General features: G+C 42.9%; 2 protein-coding genes across 2 annotated transcripts in view; one reads left to right on the forward strand and one right to left on the reverse strand.

The window, feature by feature from the left end:
- The window catches only part of MRPL48 (mitochondrial ribosomal protein L48), a 50,893-nt gene extending 38,354 nt beyond the window's left edge, over positions 1 to 12,539 (forward strand). Inside the window, exons 6-8 of the mRNA XM_070425599.1 lie at positions 8,424 to 8,526; positions 10,665 to 10,754; positions 12,241 to 12,539. Coding sequence (XP_070281700.1) covers positions 8,424 to 8,526; positions 10,665 to 10,754; positions 12,241 to 12,315 — 268 coding nt within the window. The 3' untranslated portion in view covers positions 12,316 to 12,539. The remainder of the gene's footprint in view (positions 1 to 8,423; positions 8,527 to 10,664; positions 10,755 to 12,240) is intronic.
- Positions 12,540 to 16,361: 3,822 nt separating this feature from the next.
- Positions 16,362 to 17,867, reverse strand: LOC139018432 (PRAME family member 8-like). The gene is made up of 2 exons (XM_070427039.1): positions 17,026 to 17,867; positions 16,362 to 16,848 (listed from the first exon to the last, which is right to left on the reverse strand). Exons 1-2 carry the CDS (start codon positions 17,865 to 17,867, stop codon positions 16,362 to 16,364), a joined length of 1,329 nt encoding a protein of 442 aa, XP_070283140.1.
- Between the last annotated feature and the right edge of the window lie 3,132 nt (positions 17,868 to 20,999).

Here is a 20,999-nt window from a genome sequence, read left to right on the forward strand (position 1 = left end):
CCAGAATGTAATATTAATGAAATCATACAGTATTTTTCTTTGTGAATCACATACCTCTATCACGTCACTTAGTGCTTTGTGCTGTAATTGCCTATTCATGTGTCAGCTCCCCTCCCCACTGACTAGATGGGGACTGTGTTCTTTATTTCTTCACTTAAGATAATGTATTTGAGATGTATGCATGTTATTGCCAGTGTCAAATTGTTTGTTCCTTTTTGTTGCTGATAAGCATTTCATTGAATATATGTATGTTTATCCATTCACCAGCTGAAGAACATTTGTGTTGTTTTCAGTTTGGGGCAATTGTGAATAAAGCCACTATAAACATGTACAGGTTTTTTGTGAGAACTTAAGTTTTCATTTCTCTAGGAGTATGATTGTGGGGTCAAATGGTTAAGTGTAATTTATGTTTAAATTTATAAGAAACTGCCAAACTGTTTGCCAAATTGGCTATACCATTTTTTCTCTCATCAGCAACATAAGTTCCAGTTGTTCCACATCTCAAGTTTCTTTTTCAAATTAATTTTAAGTGTGTTGACTTAAAGAAAAATATTTAATAAATAATATTGGGGTGGTTTGCCATTGTGACAAGGTAGTACATGGCACAATATATGGATATGGCAAAAATTATACTCTTTCTCAATTGACAGATATTAATATACTAGAGGTCTGTTGCATGAAGATTCGTGCAATAGGCCTTCTTTCACCTGGCTGCCAGCACCAGTTTTCCTCTGGCACCCGGGACCCAGACCTTCACTCTGGCCACCGCCTTCCATCTTCGCTCTGGACACAGTCTTCGCTGTGGCTGGAGCCTTCAGTCTTTGCTCCTCACTCCAGCTGGAGTCTTCAGTCTCCGGCCAGAGCTGCTCCTGTAGCTCCTTCCGCCCCCCACCTTCCCCCCTCATAGCTTGATCGCTGCTTCGCTGCAGACCTCGCCAATGGGCTCCTGGGTCCCAGGGACCTGCCTTGCCTGCAGCCCGGCTTTCCGATCACGATTACAATCACGGGCGGCAGGCAAGGCGGCTCCTGGGTCCCGGGGGGCCGCCTTGCCTGCGGCCTGGCTTTCCGGCGGCTCCTGGGGTCACACACGGGGGCCTGGATGGCGGCTCCCGGTGTCCCGCCCTGCCTGCAGTATGCAAATTAGCCGCCATCTTTGTTGGCGGTTAATTTGCATATCATGCTGATCAGCCAATGGCGATGGTAGCGAAGGTACGGTTAATTACCATGTTTGTCTATTATTAGATAGGATTCTCACTGTACAGATGAAGAAACCAAGTCTCAGAATAGCCAAAAGTCACAGAACTAGTAAATTGCCTGGATTTAACCTAGTTCTGCCTGACTCCAGTATTTTTAATTCTATAGGATTTAAAAAAATATATATGTTTTTATTGATTTCAGAGAGAAGAAGGGAGTGGGAGAGATAGAAACATCGATCAGAGAGAAACATTGATCAGCTGCCTTCTTCATGCCCCCTACTGGAGATCGAGCCCACAACCAGGGCATGTGCCTGCCTGGGAATTGAACCAGCAACCTCATGGTGCATGGGATGATGCTCAACCAACTGAGCCACACCAGCTGGGCTATAGGGTCTTATTTTAAGTCATTAAGCCAAATATGAACTTTTGAACCTTTATAATGTAGAGTATAATTGCACTAAATGTGCTATTTGGAAGACTGTATAATAAGGTGTGATTTTATCTCTCACAGCAGATAGTACATCAATTGTGTTAGGCCTCAAGATATGCTTTATCTATTTCTGATGCCCCAGAGAGTCAGTTGTTCTTTCAGCACTTGACACGCACCTCTATCATGTCACTTAGTGCTTTGGGCTGTAATCGTCTATTCATGTGTCAGCTCCTCTCCCCACTGACTAGATGGGGACTGTGTTCTTTATTTCTTCAGCACCTAGACCAGGGCCTGCCTGCCACATGGGGAACATTAAGCCATTGTTGCAAGAATGACAGGTTCTTCAATATGACTATACAATCCAGCTGTATGGTATACATTTCCTAAAGTTTAATGACAGTGCTTTCAATTAATTGATTAAAATCTATTGATTGAGCCCTTTCTTGCTCATGTGGTAAGCACTGTACTAGGCATTTTAACTGGATGATACTAAGGTGGATGTTCCTGATTTCAGGGATTATATGTACATGTGTGTGTGCACACAAGCACACAGAAATAATTGTAACATAATGTGGAACATGGTAAGTGAAAGTTAAAGTACAGTGCCAGTTCAAGAAGCAGAATAGTATAACAATTTAGAGCAATACCTTTCAAAGTAGCACTGCACGAAGATATCAGAAGCTTATGCCAAAATGTGCATTCATGCTTTGCTTCCTTCATCAAAAAAGTCTTGCTATTGAAAAAAAAAATGGTTGGCTGAGTTAAATAGTGTGTTTAGTGACTGTTGCATGCTCCTTATCTTTTCCTGGACTGATACCATGCAGTTTGCTCACCAGCAACTTGTCTCTGGACCACACTTTGAGTAACACAGTACCAACTCTGGAATCAAACTACCTGATTTAAATTCAAGTTGTACCAGTTATGGGCAATATGACCTTGGGAAATTCTGAACCTCAGTTACCTCTTCTTTATAAATGGGATGATAATTTTCTTATTTCTCTGAGTTCTGAAAATTAAATAAAATAGTATATGACAGCATTTAGCAGAGAATGACATATTGCAACATTCTAAATAATAATAATTAATGAAGAGATTTTTTTTCGTCGTAACCGGTTTGGCTCAGTGGATAGAGCATTGGCCTGCGGACTGAAGGGTCCCAGGTTCGATTCCGGTCAAGGGCATGTACCTTGGTTGCGGGCACGTCCCCAGTAGGGGGTGTGCAAGAGGCAGCTGATCGATGTTTCTCTCTCATCGATGTTTCTAACTCTCTATCCCTCTCCCTTCCTCTCTGTAAAATAATAAATAAAAATATATATTTTTTAAAAAGATATTTTTTTTCCCCAGCTGGCAGGGATTAGGGGTAGCTTCTCAGAGGTTGTGGTAGCAAAGAAACATTAAATTTCATTTACACAGTGTTATCTTACCTACAGTGAATCAACTCTCTGGAATAGTGTTTTAAATTTTCAGGACTTTTTAAAAGGTGCTGTTTTTAAAACCCAGCTGTAGCCCTAGGCGTTTTGGCTCAGTAGATGGAGGGTCAGCCTGCGGACCTAAGGGTCCTAGGTACAAGTCTGGTCAGGGGCACGTACTTTGGTTGTAGGCTTCTCCCCAGCCCGGGCCCTGGTCAGGGCACGTGCAGGAGGCAACCAGTCGATATGTTCCTCTCACATCAATATTTCTCTCTTTTCTTCTCATTTCCACTCTCTCTAAAAATCAATGGAAAAATACCCTCGGGTGAGGATTAAAAAAATAAAAAGAATAAAACCCAGCTGTGGAAAACTCTGGCTGTATTTGGGTAAAGGCAGGAGGGCAGTAGCATTTGTTGAGCTACCGTCAGCCAGCCACTCTGATAAGTACTTTTTTATATATTCTTTAATTCAAACAAGCACTTTGTACATAGTGAATCAAAGCTCAACTCTGGAGCCAAACCATCCAGGCTTTACCTGTGCTCTGCCATATTCTTCTTCTTTTTTTTCCAATGTTTTTATTGATTTGAGAGAGAGGGGGAGGGGAGAAAGAGAGAGAGAGAAACATCAATTGGCTGCCTCCTATATGCCCCCTCCTGGGGATTGAGCCTGAAACCCAGGCATGTGCCTTGACTGGAAATCGAACCAGCTACCTTTTGGTGCATGGGACAACACTCAACCAACTGAGCTATATGAGCCAGGGCTACCATATTCTTATTGTCTGACACTGGGCAGTTTACTTAACCTCTTTGTGTCTTAGTTTCCTCATCTATGAAATGGAGTTAAAGTACCTACCTAAAAAGACTATAGTAAAAATTAAGGGAGTTGATATATCTAAAGTGCTTACAACAGTTCCCAGCAACTCTTGGCTGCTATTATTATTATTATTATTATTATTAGAGGCCTGGTGCACAAAATTTGTGCACGGGTGTGTGTGTGTCCCTCAGCCCAGCCTGCACCCTCTCTAATGTGGGACATCCCTCTCACAATCCAAGAATGCTGGCTCCCAACCACTCGCCTGCCTGCCTGCCTCCTGATTGTCCCTAACCACTCCCCTGCCAGCCTGATCAACGCCTAACTGCTCCCCTGCCGGCCCGATTGCCCCTAACTGCCCTCCCCTGCCAGCCTGGTTACCCCTAACTGTCCTCCCCTGCAGGCCTGGTTGCCCCCAACTGCCCTCCCCTCAAGGCCTGGTCACCCCCAACTGCCCTCCCCTGCAGGCCTGGTCACCCCCAACTTCCCTCTCCTGCCGGCCCGGTCACCCCTAACTTCCCTCCCTTGCCAGCCTGGTCGCCCCTAATGCCCTTCCCTGCCACGCCAATTGCCCCTAACTGCCCTCCCCTGCCGGCCTGGTTGCCCCTAACTGCCCTCCCCTGCAGGCCTGGTCGCCCCCAACTGCACTCCTCTGCAGGCCTGGGTCCCCCCAAACTGCCCTCCCCTGCAGGCCTGGTTCCCCCCAACTGCCCTCCCCTGTAGGGCTGGTTCCCCCCAACTGCCCTCCTTTGCAGAACTGGGTCCCCCCCAGCTGCCCTCCCCTGCAGGCCTGATCACCCCCAACTGCCCTCCCTTTTAGGCCTGGTCCCTCCCAACTGCCCTCCCCTGCTGGCCATCTTGTGTCCACATGGAGGCGGCCATCTTGTGTGTTGAAGTGATGGTCAATTTGCATATTACTCTTTCATTAGATGGGATAATTAATTACTTAGTAAAGCTTGCCTATAGTCATCTTACTTAATAATAGACAAACATGTAAATTGACTGTCCCTCTGCTTCGCTCACCAGCCAATCAGGAGAGTATGCAAATTAACCCAACAAAGATGGCGGTTAATTTGCATACGTAGGCGCAAAGCGGCGGAGCAAAGACTGAAAGCTCCGGGCCTGAGCAGCGAAGGCCTGGGTCCCGGGTGCAGGAGGAAAACCGGTGCCAGCAGCCAGGGGAAGGGAAGGCCTATTGCACAAATCTCTTCATGCAACGGGCCTCTAGTATACCTAATAAATGGCAAGATCTGGATTTGAACCCACTTTTTTTTTTCTCCAAATTCTCAATTCCTCCTAACTAGTACTCCACACAGCTTTCATTGTGATGTTTCTCGAATGGAAGTAAGATCATGTTACTCCCATACGTAAATTCCTTCCATGGTTTCCCATTCCTTTAGGATCAAATTAAAGGTCCTCACATGGCTTATACCAAGTGCCCCAGGGTGTCTGAGCTTGCCTCTCTTGCTTTAACTCATACTTCCTTCTCCCTTTCCCTCCAATTACACTAGCTTTGTTTTTGCCCCTTCCCACCCAAGGACCTTTGCATATGCTCTCCAGAGCTTATAATACTCTTTTCCCTTCACCTAACTCCTGCTTTTTCCTTAGGTTTCATCTTGAATGTCACTTCTTTAGAGAAACTCTTAAATTAGTTTCTATATTATATCTTTAGTAGAAGTGAAGGTTACTTAACTTCCCTTTCATAGCAGTCATTCCTTATCCTTGTAATTACTTGACTTTTATTAGTCTTCCTTATTAGACTCTAAGATCCATAAGGCAAGGATCGTTTCTGTCTCCATCAGCTGTCTGTCTAATAATCCTAAGACCTTGCCTAGTACCTGACACATAGTAGGCAATGAATAAATATTCGTTGATTTGGACTGAGTTCCAATAGGCATGGGCATGATTCCTAGAACAGCAAAATGAATGATGTGCTTTTTTTTTTTTTTTGCCTCTTCCTGACTCTTTGCTCCAAATAGCACAGAGCATAAAGAGATATTTATTTTCAGCAACTCTCTTCTCTGCATTGATTGAGGTTTTTAGACCACTGTATGGTTAGGCATTCTCACTGCCCAGCTTTTCAGAGATGAAATAATTTTTTCTTTTGACTTTCATTTCATCATGATCCATTTTCCTCTGGGAGTGTGGGGTAGTGCTTTGACCTTGAGGGGGAATTGGGCAAAGGAGCAGTGTGCTGGCTTTTGTTCTATAAATGGTCTGCTTTGCTATAGCTGCAACTAACCTAGAAGAGGAGAGGAAGGGGCCTCGCATGCAGGTCCCTTAACTTGCCTGCCTCCCTTGCTGAGCAGTTGCCTGGAAAGATGGAAATATGACTCATCTGGGAGCAGCTTCCAAGCCGAAACCTGATCCTAGCCCCTGTGCTCTTTGGAGAGAACAGCATCACCCAGCACCACTCTCTTAAAGGCTACTCTTACTTTTTTGTTTAAGTCCACTTACATTGTTTAAAATGGAGGCATATCTTATATATAGTAGAGTCCACAGATTCTAAGTTCCCTAGCACCCCAGCCGGCTCCCTTCTGCCCTTAGGCAGTATTCCCAAAAGGTAACATTATTTTATCTTGATAAGTTGACTCTTGAAATTGTTATTTCATCTCTTCCCTTCTGTTTTTTCTATGTGATTATTCAAGCAATGTTTATTATAGAAAATCTGAAAAGTATAGAAACGAATGGAAAATTATACTCTTACTACTCAAAGGTCTATTCTACTTTAATGACCAGAGTTCCCAGTATTTCCTTATCAAACCATGTCTGGCTTTTCTGTTGGTTCTCTTTGAGAGCCTCTCACGTCTCCTTGCCTTTAGATAACTGCTGCACTTTTGGGGGCAAACAACTCTGTTCATTCTTTACATCTTGATACTCCTTCATCTATGAAGCCTTCCCTGATCCCCGCTTCTCTTCCTCTTGTCCCTATAATATTTGGTACATCCCTGTTATTGTCTCTGCCTTACTGTGGTGAAGATGTTCATCTACTTACCTGTCTGTACAAAACACTCTTAGTGAACTCCTTTTAAGCACAAGCTACATAATGCCCACCAGAGTGCCTAGGACAGAGGAGGCTCTCGGTAAGTGTTTATTAAATGAATGGATGAATAAATAAACAAATCAATGAAATCTTAATAAAATAAGTGTTGAAGGATAAAATGTATGCTCAGTAGCAGGAATGGACAACTCCCTTTAGTCTTATCTGCAGAATGTCCGAAAGGAAAAACAGCATGTTTTACATTCCTGAAAGCTTTTACATAGTTATTTTACTTGATCTTCCGTAACAACCCTATGAACGTGTCATTTTATTTTATATATGGGTACTATCAAATTGGAAGAGGAGATCAGAGATTGTGCTGAAACGTGGGAGGGGATGTTATTTAGGAGGCTGCTTGGAAGAATTTGCAATACCTAGCATTTACTCACTGTTTATAGAGCAAGGGAACTGGCATTTATAGGCACAGTAAATCAGGCAAATAATAACTAGTTTAATCATTTAACCATTGCAACAACCCTATAACTAGTTATTATTATCCTCATCTTAGAGCTGAAGAATCTGAGACTCAGAAAGCTGAATTAATTTGTCCAAGGTCAAATAGGTAATAAGTAGGAGAGCCAACATTTAAATCTAGGACTGTCATGTCTCTAATCAATTTTCCATTACACCAAACTTCCTTTAGTAGCAGTCCATCTGTAGAGGACCATGCCCCCCTGCTATTAATTAATGAAGCTTTTTGTGGCATGAAAATTCAGAAATTCTACTGTTATTATTATTCCATTTATCTTTAGTTTGATGAACCATATTTGTTTAGCCATCAGTCCTATCAGGCCTAATCCTCACAAAATCTATTGCTATAGGCCTAGATTGTAATCCTCTTCTCAGAGGGGGGAGTGACTCACCTTAGTAAATATTGCTAATAAGTGGCAGGGCCAACATTTGACCCCAAGTCCAGTGCTCTCTCCACAGTAGCATGTAGATCTGCTGAAGGTGATTATAGAGAGCACAGACTCTACAGTGGTTCTCAACCAGGGGACATTTAACAATGTCTGGAGATAATTTTGATTGTCACCACTTGGGGGGTACTACTGGCATCTAGTAGGGAGAGCTTAGGGATATGTAGGCCAGCCCCCCACAACAATGAATTATCTGGTCTAAGATGTCAATAGTGCTAAGGTTGAGAAATCCTGCTCTAAAACAATTGGGTTTCAGGCCTCATTTCTCCAGAGGAGGGGAAATACCCAAAGTTATCCTCCAAAGCATACCTAGTGATTCTTTTAGAATTGGCTATTCTCTAGTAGCAGCAAATACTTATTAATCACCAGGTATTATTCAGTGTTATATTAGGCAAGATTGGGGATGCAGAAAAGTATTCGACATCATCTGTCGCTTCAGAAAGTTTAGAGACTTCTGGAGGAGGCTTAAGAGGATCTGATTACTTTGCCCCGGCTGCAACTAACAGCCCTGGATTCCAGGAGCTCTGCATGCACTAGTGGCTGTACTCAGGGACTACCCTGACTGAGTGGTGCTGCTGGCTTAAGGGGACCCTCACCATAGCTGACTCTTTCTTCCCACAGTTATGCGATGCCCACCAAAACCATGGAGGTGTTGCAGCTACAGGAGCAGGGCAGTAAAATGTTTGTGGATGCAATTCTTACCACCCATGAGCGAGTAGTTCAGGTAAGTATTCTGGGAGAAACTTGAAATGTATTTGCCTCTCCTGGTTCTTCTCTGTACATTCATTACTCCTCCTTCTACCAAGCCCGTCTCTTCCTCTAGCCTGCCCCTTGAATGATGATGTTCTGCAGGTTTCAGTTCTTAATCCCTCCATCTCTCCTTATGTAATCCCTTTCTTCTATGCAATCTCATTCATTCGCCTGACCTTAGTAACCATCATTATATATCGACAATGCCTAGATCTCCAGTCTTGATCTCTAGGTTAAGCTTCAAATCTGATATCCATCTGTCTACTGGACTTCTCCATGGGGATGTTCCACAGGTGCCCTGCACTCAGTGCTTATAAACTAATTGTAGAGGAACTGTTCCTCTGTCTCTAGAATCTTCTTCACCTTTGAGCCTAATGCTTGATCCTTCTTTGCTCTCTGGTATCCATTCATTCACCAAATTCTAAAGCTTCTTACCCCCCCCCCCCCCCCCGCAATCTTTTAGATTCATCAACTTTGCTTTACTTTCATATGTCATTTTCCAGCTTAAAACCCCTCAGTTGCTTCCCTTTAGCTCTAGCAGTGGTTCTCTGTCATTTTGTTGCAGAGACAGATGGGTGACAACCACACTATCATGAAAGTGCCCAGAGCTATTATTAAAAATTCACAGTTAACATTACCCCCATTTTTTTACATCTTTATTGAGTTTTATTCCCATGCAATACAATTTACTCACTTAAAATGTACAATTAAATGGGTTTTAATATATTCAGAATTATGCAACCATCACCACAGTCAATATTAGAACATTTTCATCAACCCCAAAAGAAACTCTGAACCCATTAATAGTCATTCCTCTTCCCCATTCCCCTGACTCCTAGCAACTACTAATCTACTTTCTGCCTTTATGGTTTTACCTCTTCTGGATATTTCATTTAAATAGAATTCTACAATATATGGTCTTTATGTCCAATTTCTTTCACTTAGCATACTGTTTTCAAGGTTCATCCATGTTGTAGCATGTATTATTACTTCCTTCGTTTTTACCAGTATTGCCAAATAATATTCCAATGGATATCACTTCTTTTTTATCCACTCAAGAAACATGTCAGCAAGGTAATGAATGTTAAGGCAGTAATACCTTAAATCTATGTTAATTTTTAAAATAATTAAAGTACTTAAAATCTTTGTTTCTTTAAATATTATAATAAATAAATTATTTGAGATATATCTTATGACAGATCTGACTTGCCACTGAGGGCTATAGGATCAAATTTGAACTCTTTAGATTAGCATCTAACTGCCTTCATTATTCTCTTGCTTTTCTTTATACTCCATTCCAGCTACACATGGAATTAATTTTAATTCCCTAATAATGTGCTGTGCCTCCACATTTTACTGAATATTACTTCCTCTGCCTTGAAAACTCCCACTACTGTTGAATTCTCTAGTTTACTCCTGTTTTTCTTCAAGACTCCATCTAGAAGCTTTCTTTGACCTCCCCTGATTAATTTAGGTAGGTACTTCTCTAGTGGGTTTCTGTAGCCCCCTTCATACCCTTCTACCACATTTCTGATTCACCTCTGAATTCTTAGCACAGGGTCTGACACCAGGGTCCTGGTCTGTATGGCTTAACTTGAATTGACTCAGAAAGTCATCCTGGATTTGTTAATTTCTTTGGTCCAGGTTTGCCATCCATTGCCTACAGGAGCAGATATTGGACATGACCTTCTCAGCAAGCAGACACCCTGGCAGAGAAATCCTGTAGAGATGGGCTCTGAAACCAGCTCTGGGTGATAATCTTTCACCCAAGGCAGCCGTCTAGCTCTGCTGGAGCTGACAATTGAGCCCATGCAGTGTCTCCCACTCGCCTAGCTTTCAGCACCTCTTTTTCTCTTTTTGTTAATCCTCACCCAAGGATGTTTTCTCCATTGATGTTTTTAGAGAGAATGGAAGGGAGGGGGAGAAACAGAGAGAGAGGTACATCAACTGGTTGCCTTCCACATGCACCCTGACTATTGCTGGGGATCGAGCCTGCCACCACAGTATGTGCCCTGGACTGGAATCAAACCCGAGACCCTTCAGTCCACCGGTCGATACTCTAACCACCGTTTAGGACTCAGCCTCTCTCTTAGAGCATCTTTCCTTTTGCAGATAAGCGGTTTGAGTGCTACATTTGCAGAGATTTTCTTAGAAATAATCCGAAGCAATCTTCCTGAAGGAGTCAAATTGTCAGTGAAGGAGGTAGGTACTAGTTTGAGAAGAGTCCCCCGGGTGGCCCACCTGTGCTCAAAATATCTAGACTACGTGCCTTTGGAAACAATAAAGAAATGTGGATAATTTAGCCCAGGTAATAATCAGGAAAGGTATGCAGGCTGGTATTACTGTGATCAGTATTCTGGCTCTTCAGGGATGATGCCTTATGGACCACAAGCTGAAATCCATCACAGCATCCTGATGTTAGGCGTGAGCCCATCACACCTCAAAATTCTCCCCCTCAGGCAGTTGTATAGCAGAAAGAGCATCATTTAAGGTCACATACAGTATAAGTAATCAGAACACAAATGGGGAAATCTATTTTATAGAAAAAGTTCTTGGATATTTGAAACTTAACTATACCCTGACTGAATATATTCAGTAAAGAATACCAGTCTGAAGGAAGTTTGCCATGGAGAACTTGGAATACATTAGGAACTTTAGCCTCAATACTGAATATTTGGGTCTTGTTGCCAAGACGATCCGTATTATGACACAAATATATTGGGTCGTCTTAGACTGATGCCATTTGTTTCATGCAGCTCCTTTGTTCTGAGTCCATGCTTGTTAAACCTTTGCTTATTACTATAGATCTGTATATAGGGAGAAAATGTGCTGGTCATGCTGATTTGAAATAATCCAGACCTGCATCTGTTATTTCCTATTGCTAATGGGGAATTTTGGCATTCTCTCTTTTTTTAAATGCTTTTATTGTGATACTTATAGAGTTTTGACAGTAATTCTTTATAAATCTGTCTTCTGTCACCATCCATATGTTCATTTAAGGCAGGGAGGAAATCCAATTCAGCTTTGAATCCATGGTACCTAATACAAGTCTGGTACATAATAGATCCTCAATACAAGTCTGGTACATAATAGATCCTCAATACAAGTCTGGTACATAACAGATCCTCAATACAAGTCTGGTACATAATAGATCCTCAATGCAAGTCTGGTACATAATAGATCCTCAATACAAGTCTGGTACATAATAGATCCTCAATACAAGTCTGGTACATAATAGATCCTCAATACAAGTCTGGTACATAATAGATCCTCGATACAAGTCTGGTACATAATAGATCCTCAATACAAGTCTGGTACATAATAGATCCTCAATACAAGTCTGGTACATAATAGATCCTCAATACAAGTCTGGTACATAATAGATCCTCAATACAAGTCTGGTACATAATAGATCCTCAATACAAGTCTGGTACATAATAGATCCTCAATACAAGTCTGGTACATAATAGATCCTCAATACAAGTCTGGTACATAATAGATCCTCAATACAAGTCTGGTACATAATAGATCCTCAATACAAGTCTGGTACATAATAGATCCTCAATAAAGCTAGTTGAATTTTGATGCATTCTCTACAGAGGTGGTAGGTGGATCCTTTTTTGATGCTGTGCGTATTTGAGTAATTGAAAGCTCTGCAGTAATTCCCACTTATTTTTCTTCTCCCCAGCACACTGAAGAAGACTTCAAAGGAAGGTTCAAAGCTCGGCCAGAACTGGAAGAACTGATAGCCAAGTTGAACTAGCTCATTGCAGGCTCTTTCATGCCAGCACTGGTGATATTGAGTGCCCAGGGGAAGAGCTCTCTGAGTGGTCAAAGTTAAGCAGGTGACCCTGACCCTTGGGTATAAGTATCCAACCCCACAGCCAGGAATGCGTCCTGTCCTCTGTGGAGGAGTGTTTGCCAATTGTCACCACTTTCCTTGAGCCAACCCTAGGTATCTTCCATCTAATAAAAATTTGCTGTTGATGGGTGTGTTTTGTTTTGTTTAAAGTAATTTATTGAGGTGAAATTCACATATCACAAAACTAACCATTTTAAGGTGAATAATTACATTCACAATGTTGTGCAAGCACCATCTCTATCTAATTCCCAAACCTCATTGCCTGTTTTTGTAATAAAGGTTTGTTGAAACAGAGTCCTGCTCATTCACTTATATATCATTTATGGCTGCTTTCACACTTCAATGGCAGAGTTGAGTAGTTGTAACAAACTGTAAAGCTAAAACATTTATGTGGCCCTTTATAAAAACAATCAAACCTTGATCTAAGTCATTGGTACTCAAACTTAAGTATGCATGAGGATGACCTGGAGGGCTTTTTAAAACACCAATTGCTAGACTCTACCTCCAGATTTTCTGATTTAGTAATTTGAGTGAGGGCCTAGAATTTGCATTTCTTACAAGTTTCCAGGTGATGCTGATGCTAAAGGACCCCAGTATTTTTCTATTCTGAGTATCAATGCATTCATTCTTCTGTAGATAACAGCTATCATTTATTCAGTTAGACTCTGTGCTAGGTACTATATTAGCTCTAAAACTTATACCAGTTTTGCCAAAACCGGTTTGGCTCAGTGGATAGAGCGTCGGCCTGCGGACTGAAAGGTCCCAGGTTCGATTCCGGTCAAGGGCATGTACCTTGGTTGCGGGCACATCCCCAGTAGGAGATGTGCAGGAGGCAGCTGATCGATGTTTCTCTCTCATCGATGTTTCTAACTCTCTATCTCTCTCCCTTCCTCTCTGTAAAAAATCAATAAAATATATATTAAAAAAAAAAAAAAAAAAAAAAAAAAAAACTTATACCAGTTTTTTAGGGTGTATATGAGTGTGTATGTGGATGGGTATCTGTGTGTGTGAGTGTGAGTATATCTCACATTTGTTGAGCTTTTATAAGTGCTATGTACTATATACAGATTATCCTTGAGATTGATGGTATTATCTCAATTTTATAGATGGAAAAACAGGTTTGGAGAGATGAAGTGACTTCCTAAGGTCACACAGTTAATAGTGGCAGACCCCTCTCTCCTGTATCCCACTACTTCTCTGAGATAGTCCTATAAGTCTGTGGGAACTCGGAGCATTCTTAGCATTTAAAAAAATTCATTGAATATATCGGGTTGACATTGGTTAATAAAATTGTTTCAAGTGTACAATTCTATAATACCTCATCTGTATATTATATTGTATGTTCACCACCCAAAAAGTCTCCCTCCATCATCATTTATCCTCTTTTCCCTCTTCTACCTGTCCCCACCGCCCCCCTTTCCCTCTGGTGATCACCATACTGTTGTGTCTATGAGTTTTTTTGCGTGTTTTTTCTTCTTCTTAATCCCTTCAACTATTTCACCCAGACCCCCAACTCTCTTCCCCTCTGACAGCTGTTAGTTTGTTCTCTGTATCTATGAGTTTGTTTCTATTTTATTTATTTTATTCATTAGATTCCACATATAAGTGAAATCATGATCTCTATCTTTCTCTGACTGGCTTATTTCACTTAGCATAATACTCTCCAGGTCCATCATGCTGTTGCAAAAGGTTAGGTTTCCTTTCTTTTTATGGCCAAGTAGTATTTCACTGTGTAAATGTACCACCGCTTTTAAAAAAATATATGTTTTTATTGATTTTAGAGAGGGAGAGATAGAAACATCAGTGATGAGAGAGAATCATTGATTGGCTGCCTCCTACACGCCCCACACTGGGGATTGAGCCCACAACCTGGGGCATATGCCCTGACCGGGAACTGAACCATGACCTCCTGGTTCATAGGTCGATGCTCAACCACTGAGCCATGTCGGCTGGGCTAAGTTGATAATTTTGTATGGCCCGAGAGTGATGTCTTAAATACCTAAATGGCCCTTGGCAGAAAAAAAAGTTCCCTATCCCTGCTCTAGACTGAGGCCAGAGGGAAATGGACTTTCCCAAGATCAAAGGGCAATGAAATCAAATGGGGTGTATGTCTCTTGCCTCTAGGATGAAGTCTCCCTCCCTGAGGCAACCTATTATAAAGAGGTAGTCAAACCTGGGCTATTCCAAAGTTTCTACATTTATTAGTTTTGAGGCCTCAGGTGAGTTATTTTCATCTCATTAAACCAGTTTTCTAATCTGTAGATGGAGATAATTCCCTTTTAGGAGTTTGAGATAATGTATATAATTCCCTTTTAGGAGTTTGAGATCAGTAAATGTTAGATTACCTTCCCTTCTAAACTTCTTCAGCATGCTTTTTTGAAAGATTTTTTTCCCCATTAAGATATAACTTGTATATAGTGAAACAGATTTTAAATGTATATTTGATCAGTCTTAAAAATGCAGCCACCCATGAAAACTATACTTATATTGAGAAAGAATATTGTGGCTGGTGTGTTCCTTTACATTCTTTCATTTTTTTTTTACCCAGAAGCAACCATTAATCTCATTTCCATTGCCAAAGATAGGTTTGGTCTAACTAGTACTATTTAAATATCACCCAGTATGTAGCCTTTTGTGTCTTACTACATTAATTTACCCCAATGTTTTATCTGTGTTGTTGCATGTATCAATAGTTCACTCCTTCAGCATACTTCTGTTTTGAATACTTCAGTCAGGGTTAAACTATGCCTAGTATTGCTGTAAAGACTAGGGGGGTAGGCAGGAGGGAAGAGAGAGGTCAGTGGATTAGGAAATCAGAATAGCTGGGTTTTAGTTTTGGCTCTATCAATACATAACCTTTAGGATAATCTGTTTTGGTCTTCATTTTACAGATGAGTTAACTGACTTGTCCAAGGTCACCCAGTTAACCAGTGACAGCCAGGGATAGCCCTAGGTCATTCAATTCCTGGTTCAGTACACATTGAGATGGTTAGAAATGGATTTCTTTGTAGATCAGTAATTTTCAAGAAGGATGGGGTCAAATGGGGAGTTTTACTAGTTACGGCCAGTAGGTTCCTCAGCTTTGTTAGTCCCTTTCCTCTGGCTGAGGATGCCTTATTTCCCCACCAGAGCTGGAAATTGCCCACTGTGGATTCTGAAAGGGAGTTTTAGTTGCAGAGAAAGAAATGAAATCTGGATATTTTGGCCATTCAGACACCACAGCAATGCTGAGATCCCTGGTTCCCACTGTTTCTAGAATGTAAAGTACTTAAAGGAAGGAAAGCGCAGGTCTAAAACTAGACCTGCTGCAAAGGCACTGCAGACGGGGTGGCCAATGTGTCTCATGCTTTTTTTACATGTAGTACTTTGGTCTCTTTGTGCCGTTTTTGTCTGATCTCCCTGGAAAACCTAAAATGATTCATTTAGTTCTTTTTTTTTTTTTTTTTTTTTTTTTTTTTTGCCTTTGAAATTGTCTTTATTTCTGAACATTCCTTTACAACCATCCTCCCCAGGATTGACTCCCACACATGCGGCTGGAGGCCAAATCTCTATCCCCGTCCCCAAGCAAATCAGATTCATGTTTCTGATTGTAGGACACTTTGCCTTTGAGGTCCCATGAACTCCCCTTTGCCCCTGCGATCCTGTACCCGGGCTGGGTCCCTCCCTTTCCCTATTCACACTGAGCATGAACCTGAAATGTGAGTGCCCCCTGTATAGTGCACCCCGGTCAGAGGTTTCAGCTTCCAAAGGCCCAGAAAGAAGCCTTTGCTGGGTGCACCCAGTGAGCAGGGTCACTACAGGGGCACATCACCGGCTCCATGTTATGAAAACGCCACCTCATAAAACTTCCTATGTCTAAGATGCTTGGTGGCAAGCTGGATGGTCCTGGGCTGTCCTAACTCCCTCAGTATCCCCATGAGCTCAGCCTGGGTCAGGGCAAATCTCTCTTAGTTGACAGTCCCTTGGGTCCTGTAACACTCCAGGGGGATGGGGTACATCTCAAACTCTAAACTGCGCAGCCCGGCTGTGTGGCGCAGCAGCTTCTCCATGGTGGCCACGGGGAAGTTGTTCATAGAGATGCTGAAGAATCTGAGCTGGTGGCAGCCGCTCAGGGCAGGCAGGATGGTCTCGACTTGGGAGTCCGCCATCCCACATTTATCCAGACCCAGGTCCTGGAGTGTAGATGCCACTGCCTCCAGCAGAGCTCGGAGGGGCTCACTGAAATCCGCAAGGCTGAGGCCAAATAGATGCAGGATCTTCAGCTGCCTGAGGTTCGGGCACTGGAACAGGTGTGTCAGGTCTGAATGCGTCAGCCGCTCGCAATGTGTTAGGCAGAGTTTGTCCAAGGGAGTCTGTAGGCACCTGAGCATCTGGTCCAGACGGCCTGGGAGGAAGGAGGGAGAACGCATGTAGAGCGCCCGGAGGTGCCGCAGCCTGAGCATCTGAGAGAGGAATTGGGAAAAGGATCGCTGCTCCTCCTGCTCCTGCCTTTCCCATTCCTGCTCCTCTTCCTCCTACTCCTCTGCCTCCTCTTCCTCCTGCTCTTCCTTCTCCAACTCCTCTTCCTCTTCCCACTCCTGCTCCTCTTCCTCCTGCTCCTCCCTCTCTAACTCCTCTTCCTCCAACTCCTGCTCTTCTTCCTGTTGTTCTTCTTCCTCTCCGTCCTCCTCCTGTTCTTCGTCCTCTTCCTCCTCATCCTCCTCAGCCAACTCTTCCAGGAGAAAGAGTGTCTGCAGGTTACTCATCTGACCCAGGTAGAGAGCAAGTGTCCCCAGGGTGGGCAGGTCCCAGGTGCAGTTCACATACACCTTCTGGATGCAGTCCAGCCTCACCCTATCCAGGACCCTCCTGACCCTCTGGAAGGGCACCTCAGAAATCCTCAGTGCCTTGCAGCACAGGTGTAGCAACCCTTCCCTCTGCTGGGCCCATTGGATGATGTGCATGGAAAACTTATCCCGGTCCCTTTCATTGAAGTTAAGGTCTAGGAACACCTCCAAGGAAGCCAGGGGATGCTCCATGTTGGGGCTGGAGCTGTGCACAGTCACTGGTCCTGTCGGTGAGCAATTCTCAGTGCTGACTCCAAGCCACATATCCCAGAAGTTGGCACCCGTGTTCCTTAAATCCAGCACCCGCAATTTGCACCTCCTGGGCCAAACCCCCTGGGCAAGCAGAACGTCAAGCGCATCAAACACGGCTTTTAAGCCGGCGGCCCTGGTTGGGGCATGATCAGGGGGACGCTGCATCAAGACCCCTAGAGGGAAGACAGTGAAGGGCCAGGCTTGGGCCAACACCTTCAGTAGCTGGGGGCGGCGTCCACCACGGTAGGCCATTATGAACAGGAATGGGAAGAGCTCAGCGGGCAGGTACTCCAGAGCTGCGATGGCCGAGGCCTGGTCCCTCAGCAGGCGCTTTGCTGCCAGCTCCAGGAGTGTGGGTGGCGTGCGGATGCTCATCTTCAAGGTGCTCAGAAGGGAATCCTGCAGAAATGTCTGCTGTGATCCGGTTAGCTAGGTCTCAGATCTCAGACCTGGTGGAGAACCACGCACTGACTGCAGAGCTGGAGGACTCTCGATTCATTTAGTTCTTATAACCCCCCTGGAATAACTTTCATTCTCAGAAATTTCAGGTTTAGGGAATCAGCTCACCATTTAGACAAAATACCCAGGCTCTGAAGAAAGAAAAGTCTGGCAACTGTACCTGAGGGAGTGAAAGTGCGAGGAATATCTTATTACTCGTCTAGTAAAACACAGTACAGGGCACCTTTCCACTGAACACAGGCCAAGTCCCCAGCCAAGGACCTTGCAGGGAAGAGCCAAATCATGAGCCTGTCCTAGGCCTACCCCAGGGGGACAGCCAGCTAAGAGGTCTCTCTATTCATCCCTCAACACCAAGCCTCTGTGCAGGGGTAGGTGTGGATTGTACAGGGACAGGCATGGACCACCTTAAACTTATCTCCATACCTGTGGGCTGTAGAACTGAGACCAAAAAAAAAAAAAAAAAAACCACACAAAAACACCATGCCAATCTATAACACTGTGGGCATCTGCACTGGTTAATCTCCTTTTGTAAAGCACTAAAAAAAAGCACAGTAATGTTTACATAGTAAATGTGGTTACTTACTGTGTTAAGCATCATACTAGGCACCAGATGCTTGTGAAAGAGCAGAGCAGAAAACAGCATAGGCTTTAGAACAAGACACACTTGGAGTCTGATCCTCAATCTGACCTGTATTTCCTCCTCTGTAAAGGTGAGTTAATGGAGTGTTAAGAGGGATTAAATGAGATACTGTAACTCAGGGTAGTACACAAGAAAAATGACAATAATAGCTAACATTTAGTGGTTACTTACTAGGTACCAGACACTATTTATTTATTTATTTAAATATATTTTTAATGTATTTTATTGATTTTTTACAGAGAGGAAGGGAGAGGAATAGAGAGTTAGAAACATCGATGAGAGAGAAACAGCAATCAGCTGCCTCCTGCACACCTCCCACTGGGGATGTGCCCGCAACCAAGGCACATGCCCTTGACTGGAATCGAACCTGGGACCCTTCAGTCCACAGGCCGACGCTCTATCCACTGAGCCAAACCGGCCAGGGCTCTTTCTTTTATTTATTTATTTAAATTTTATTTTCTTGTTTAAAGTATTACAAATAGTAGTACATGTCTCCTTTTTTTCCCCATTGACCTTCCTCTGGCCTCTCCTACCCCTGGCACATGCCCCTCGCCCCCGCAGACACTGTTTCTTAGCTCTTTACTTAAGTCCTTACTTAATATCAACAGGTTTTGCAACTTTAAGCAAAACGATGTATAATGAAATTAAGTTTACTATATAATAGGTTAATTGATGTAGACAGTTAAATTCCTACCATTTCTCATCATTATAACAAAATGACATTGAAAGAAATGACTTTATTCAAAGACCTGCTGTACCAATATTAACTCATTCTTTCTACAACCCTATGAGGAAGGACTACATTTATTAGTTGTGAGGCCTATGCGAAAGGCATTATGACTATATTTTTCTAGAAGAAAAAACAGAGCCTGAGATGTTAGGTAATTTGCCCCAAATTGCCCAGCTAGTAAGTGGCATAGTGGGATTTTAAAGCATATCACAGGGAATGAGAGCACAGACTCTGGAACCAGACAGCCTGGGTTAAATGCTCCATAAATATTAGTTTATCTATATAAAAGCCTAAGCGACTATCGCAACCGAACTGATGTCTGAACAGGCTGCATGAGGCGACCAGGCTGGAGGAGGGGTTAGTGAGGGGCGACCAAACGACCGAGCAGCAGGCTGTGTGGGGAAACCTGGTAGGTGGATTAGTGACGGGCAACCAGGCAGGCAGGCAGGTGAGCAGTTGGTAGCCATCGGTCCAGGATTGTGAGAGGGATGTCCCAGATTGGAGAGGGTGCAGGCTAGGTTGAGGGGACCCTCCCCCCCATGCACGAATTTTGTGCACTGGGCCTCTAGTAGTTCAATAAATGCTAACAATTTTTATTATTACTTATATATTATCTCATTTAATTCTTTTAGTATGCCTATTAAATAGGATTTATCTTCATTTACTTGAGGAAAAAGGTTTAAGCACACTTTGCCTAAATATATTGTTACCCATCCAGCATTAGCTCTGTTATAGCTGTAACCCTCCAAAACTTGCTACCTCCACATAGCTGGTTTGGAGGTCCTTTCACCCATCCTCTCTGCTAGAAAGAAGCATTATAAATACTTCGATTTTTGCCAAGAGGATCAATAATACAACTTTTTCAAATCTGCATTTGACTTACTATCAGTGATACATAATATATTTACATCTTCCTATTGTGTGGGTATATTTATTGATTTTTAATTTTTAAATTTTTTTATTGATTTTAGAGAGGAAAAGGGAGATAGAAATATTGATGAAAGAAAAACATCGATTGACTGCCTTCTGCATGCCCTCACAACCCAGGCATGTGCCCTGGCCTGAATTGAACTGGCAACCTCCTAGTTCATGGGTCAATGCTCAACCACTGAGCAACACTGGCTGGGCTGTGGAGGTATATTTAACTTTGTTCACTTTTCAACTGGGCTGTTAGCTTTTTCAATATATTTCTTTATTGATTTCAGAGAGGAAGGGAGGAGAGAGAGATAGAAACATCAATGATGAATCATTGATCGGCTACCTCCTGCACATCCCCTACTGGGGATCGAGCCCGCAAAACAGGCATGTGCCCTTGGCCGGAATTGAACCTGGGACCCTTCAGTCCGCAGGCTGACGCTCTATCCACTGAGCCAAGCCGGCTAGGGCTGTTTGCTTTTTCTTATTGAATTCTAGATACTTTTTATTTGCTACAGATGGTAATCCTTTCTGTTATATATGTTACAAATAGGTAATACCTACTTTATCTTTAAAGGTTCAACTCAACTAAATCCCTTCTCTTTTTGAGATTCTTGCGGAAAACTCCAGTCCCCAGTACTCCTGATGACCCACAGCACTTAACACAGATTCATATTTCTCTCTCTCTCTCTCTCTCTCTCTCTCTCTATATATATATATATATATATATATATATCCAGTCAGCCCCTTCTGCTTGAAGGCT

This window comes from Myotis yumanensis, unplaced genomic scaffold (assembly GCF_028538775.1).
Source record: "Myotis yumanensis isolate MYYU_CA2020_CCGP unplaced genomic scaffold, mMyoYum1.0.hap1 SCAF_10, whole genome shotgun sequence".
In the NCBI taxonomy this organism is placed as follows: domain Eukaryota; kingdom Metazoa; phylum Chordata; class Mammalia; order Chiroptera; family Vespertilionidae; genus Myotis; species Myotis yumanensis.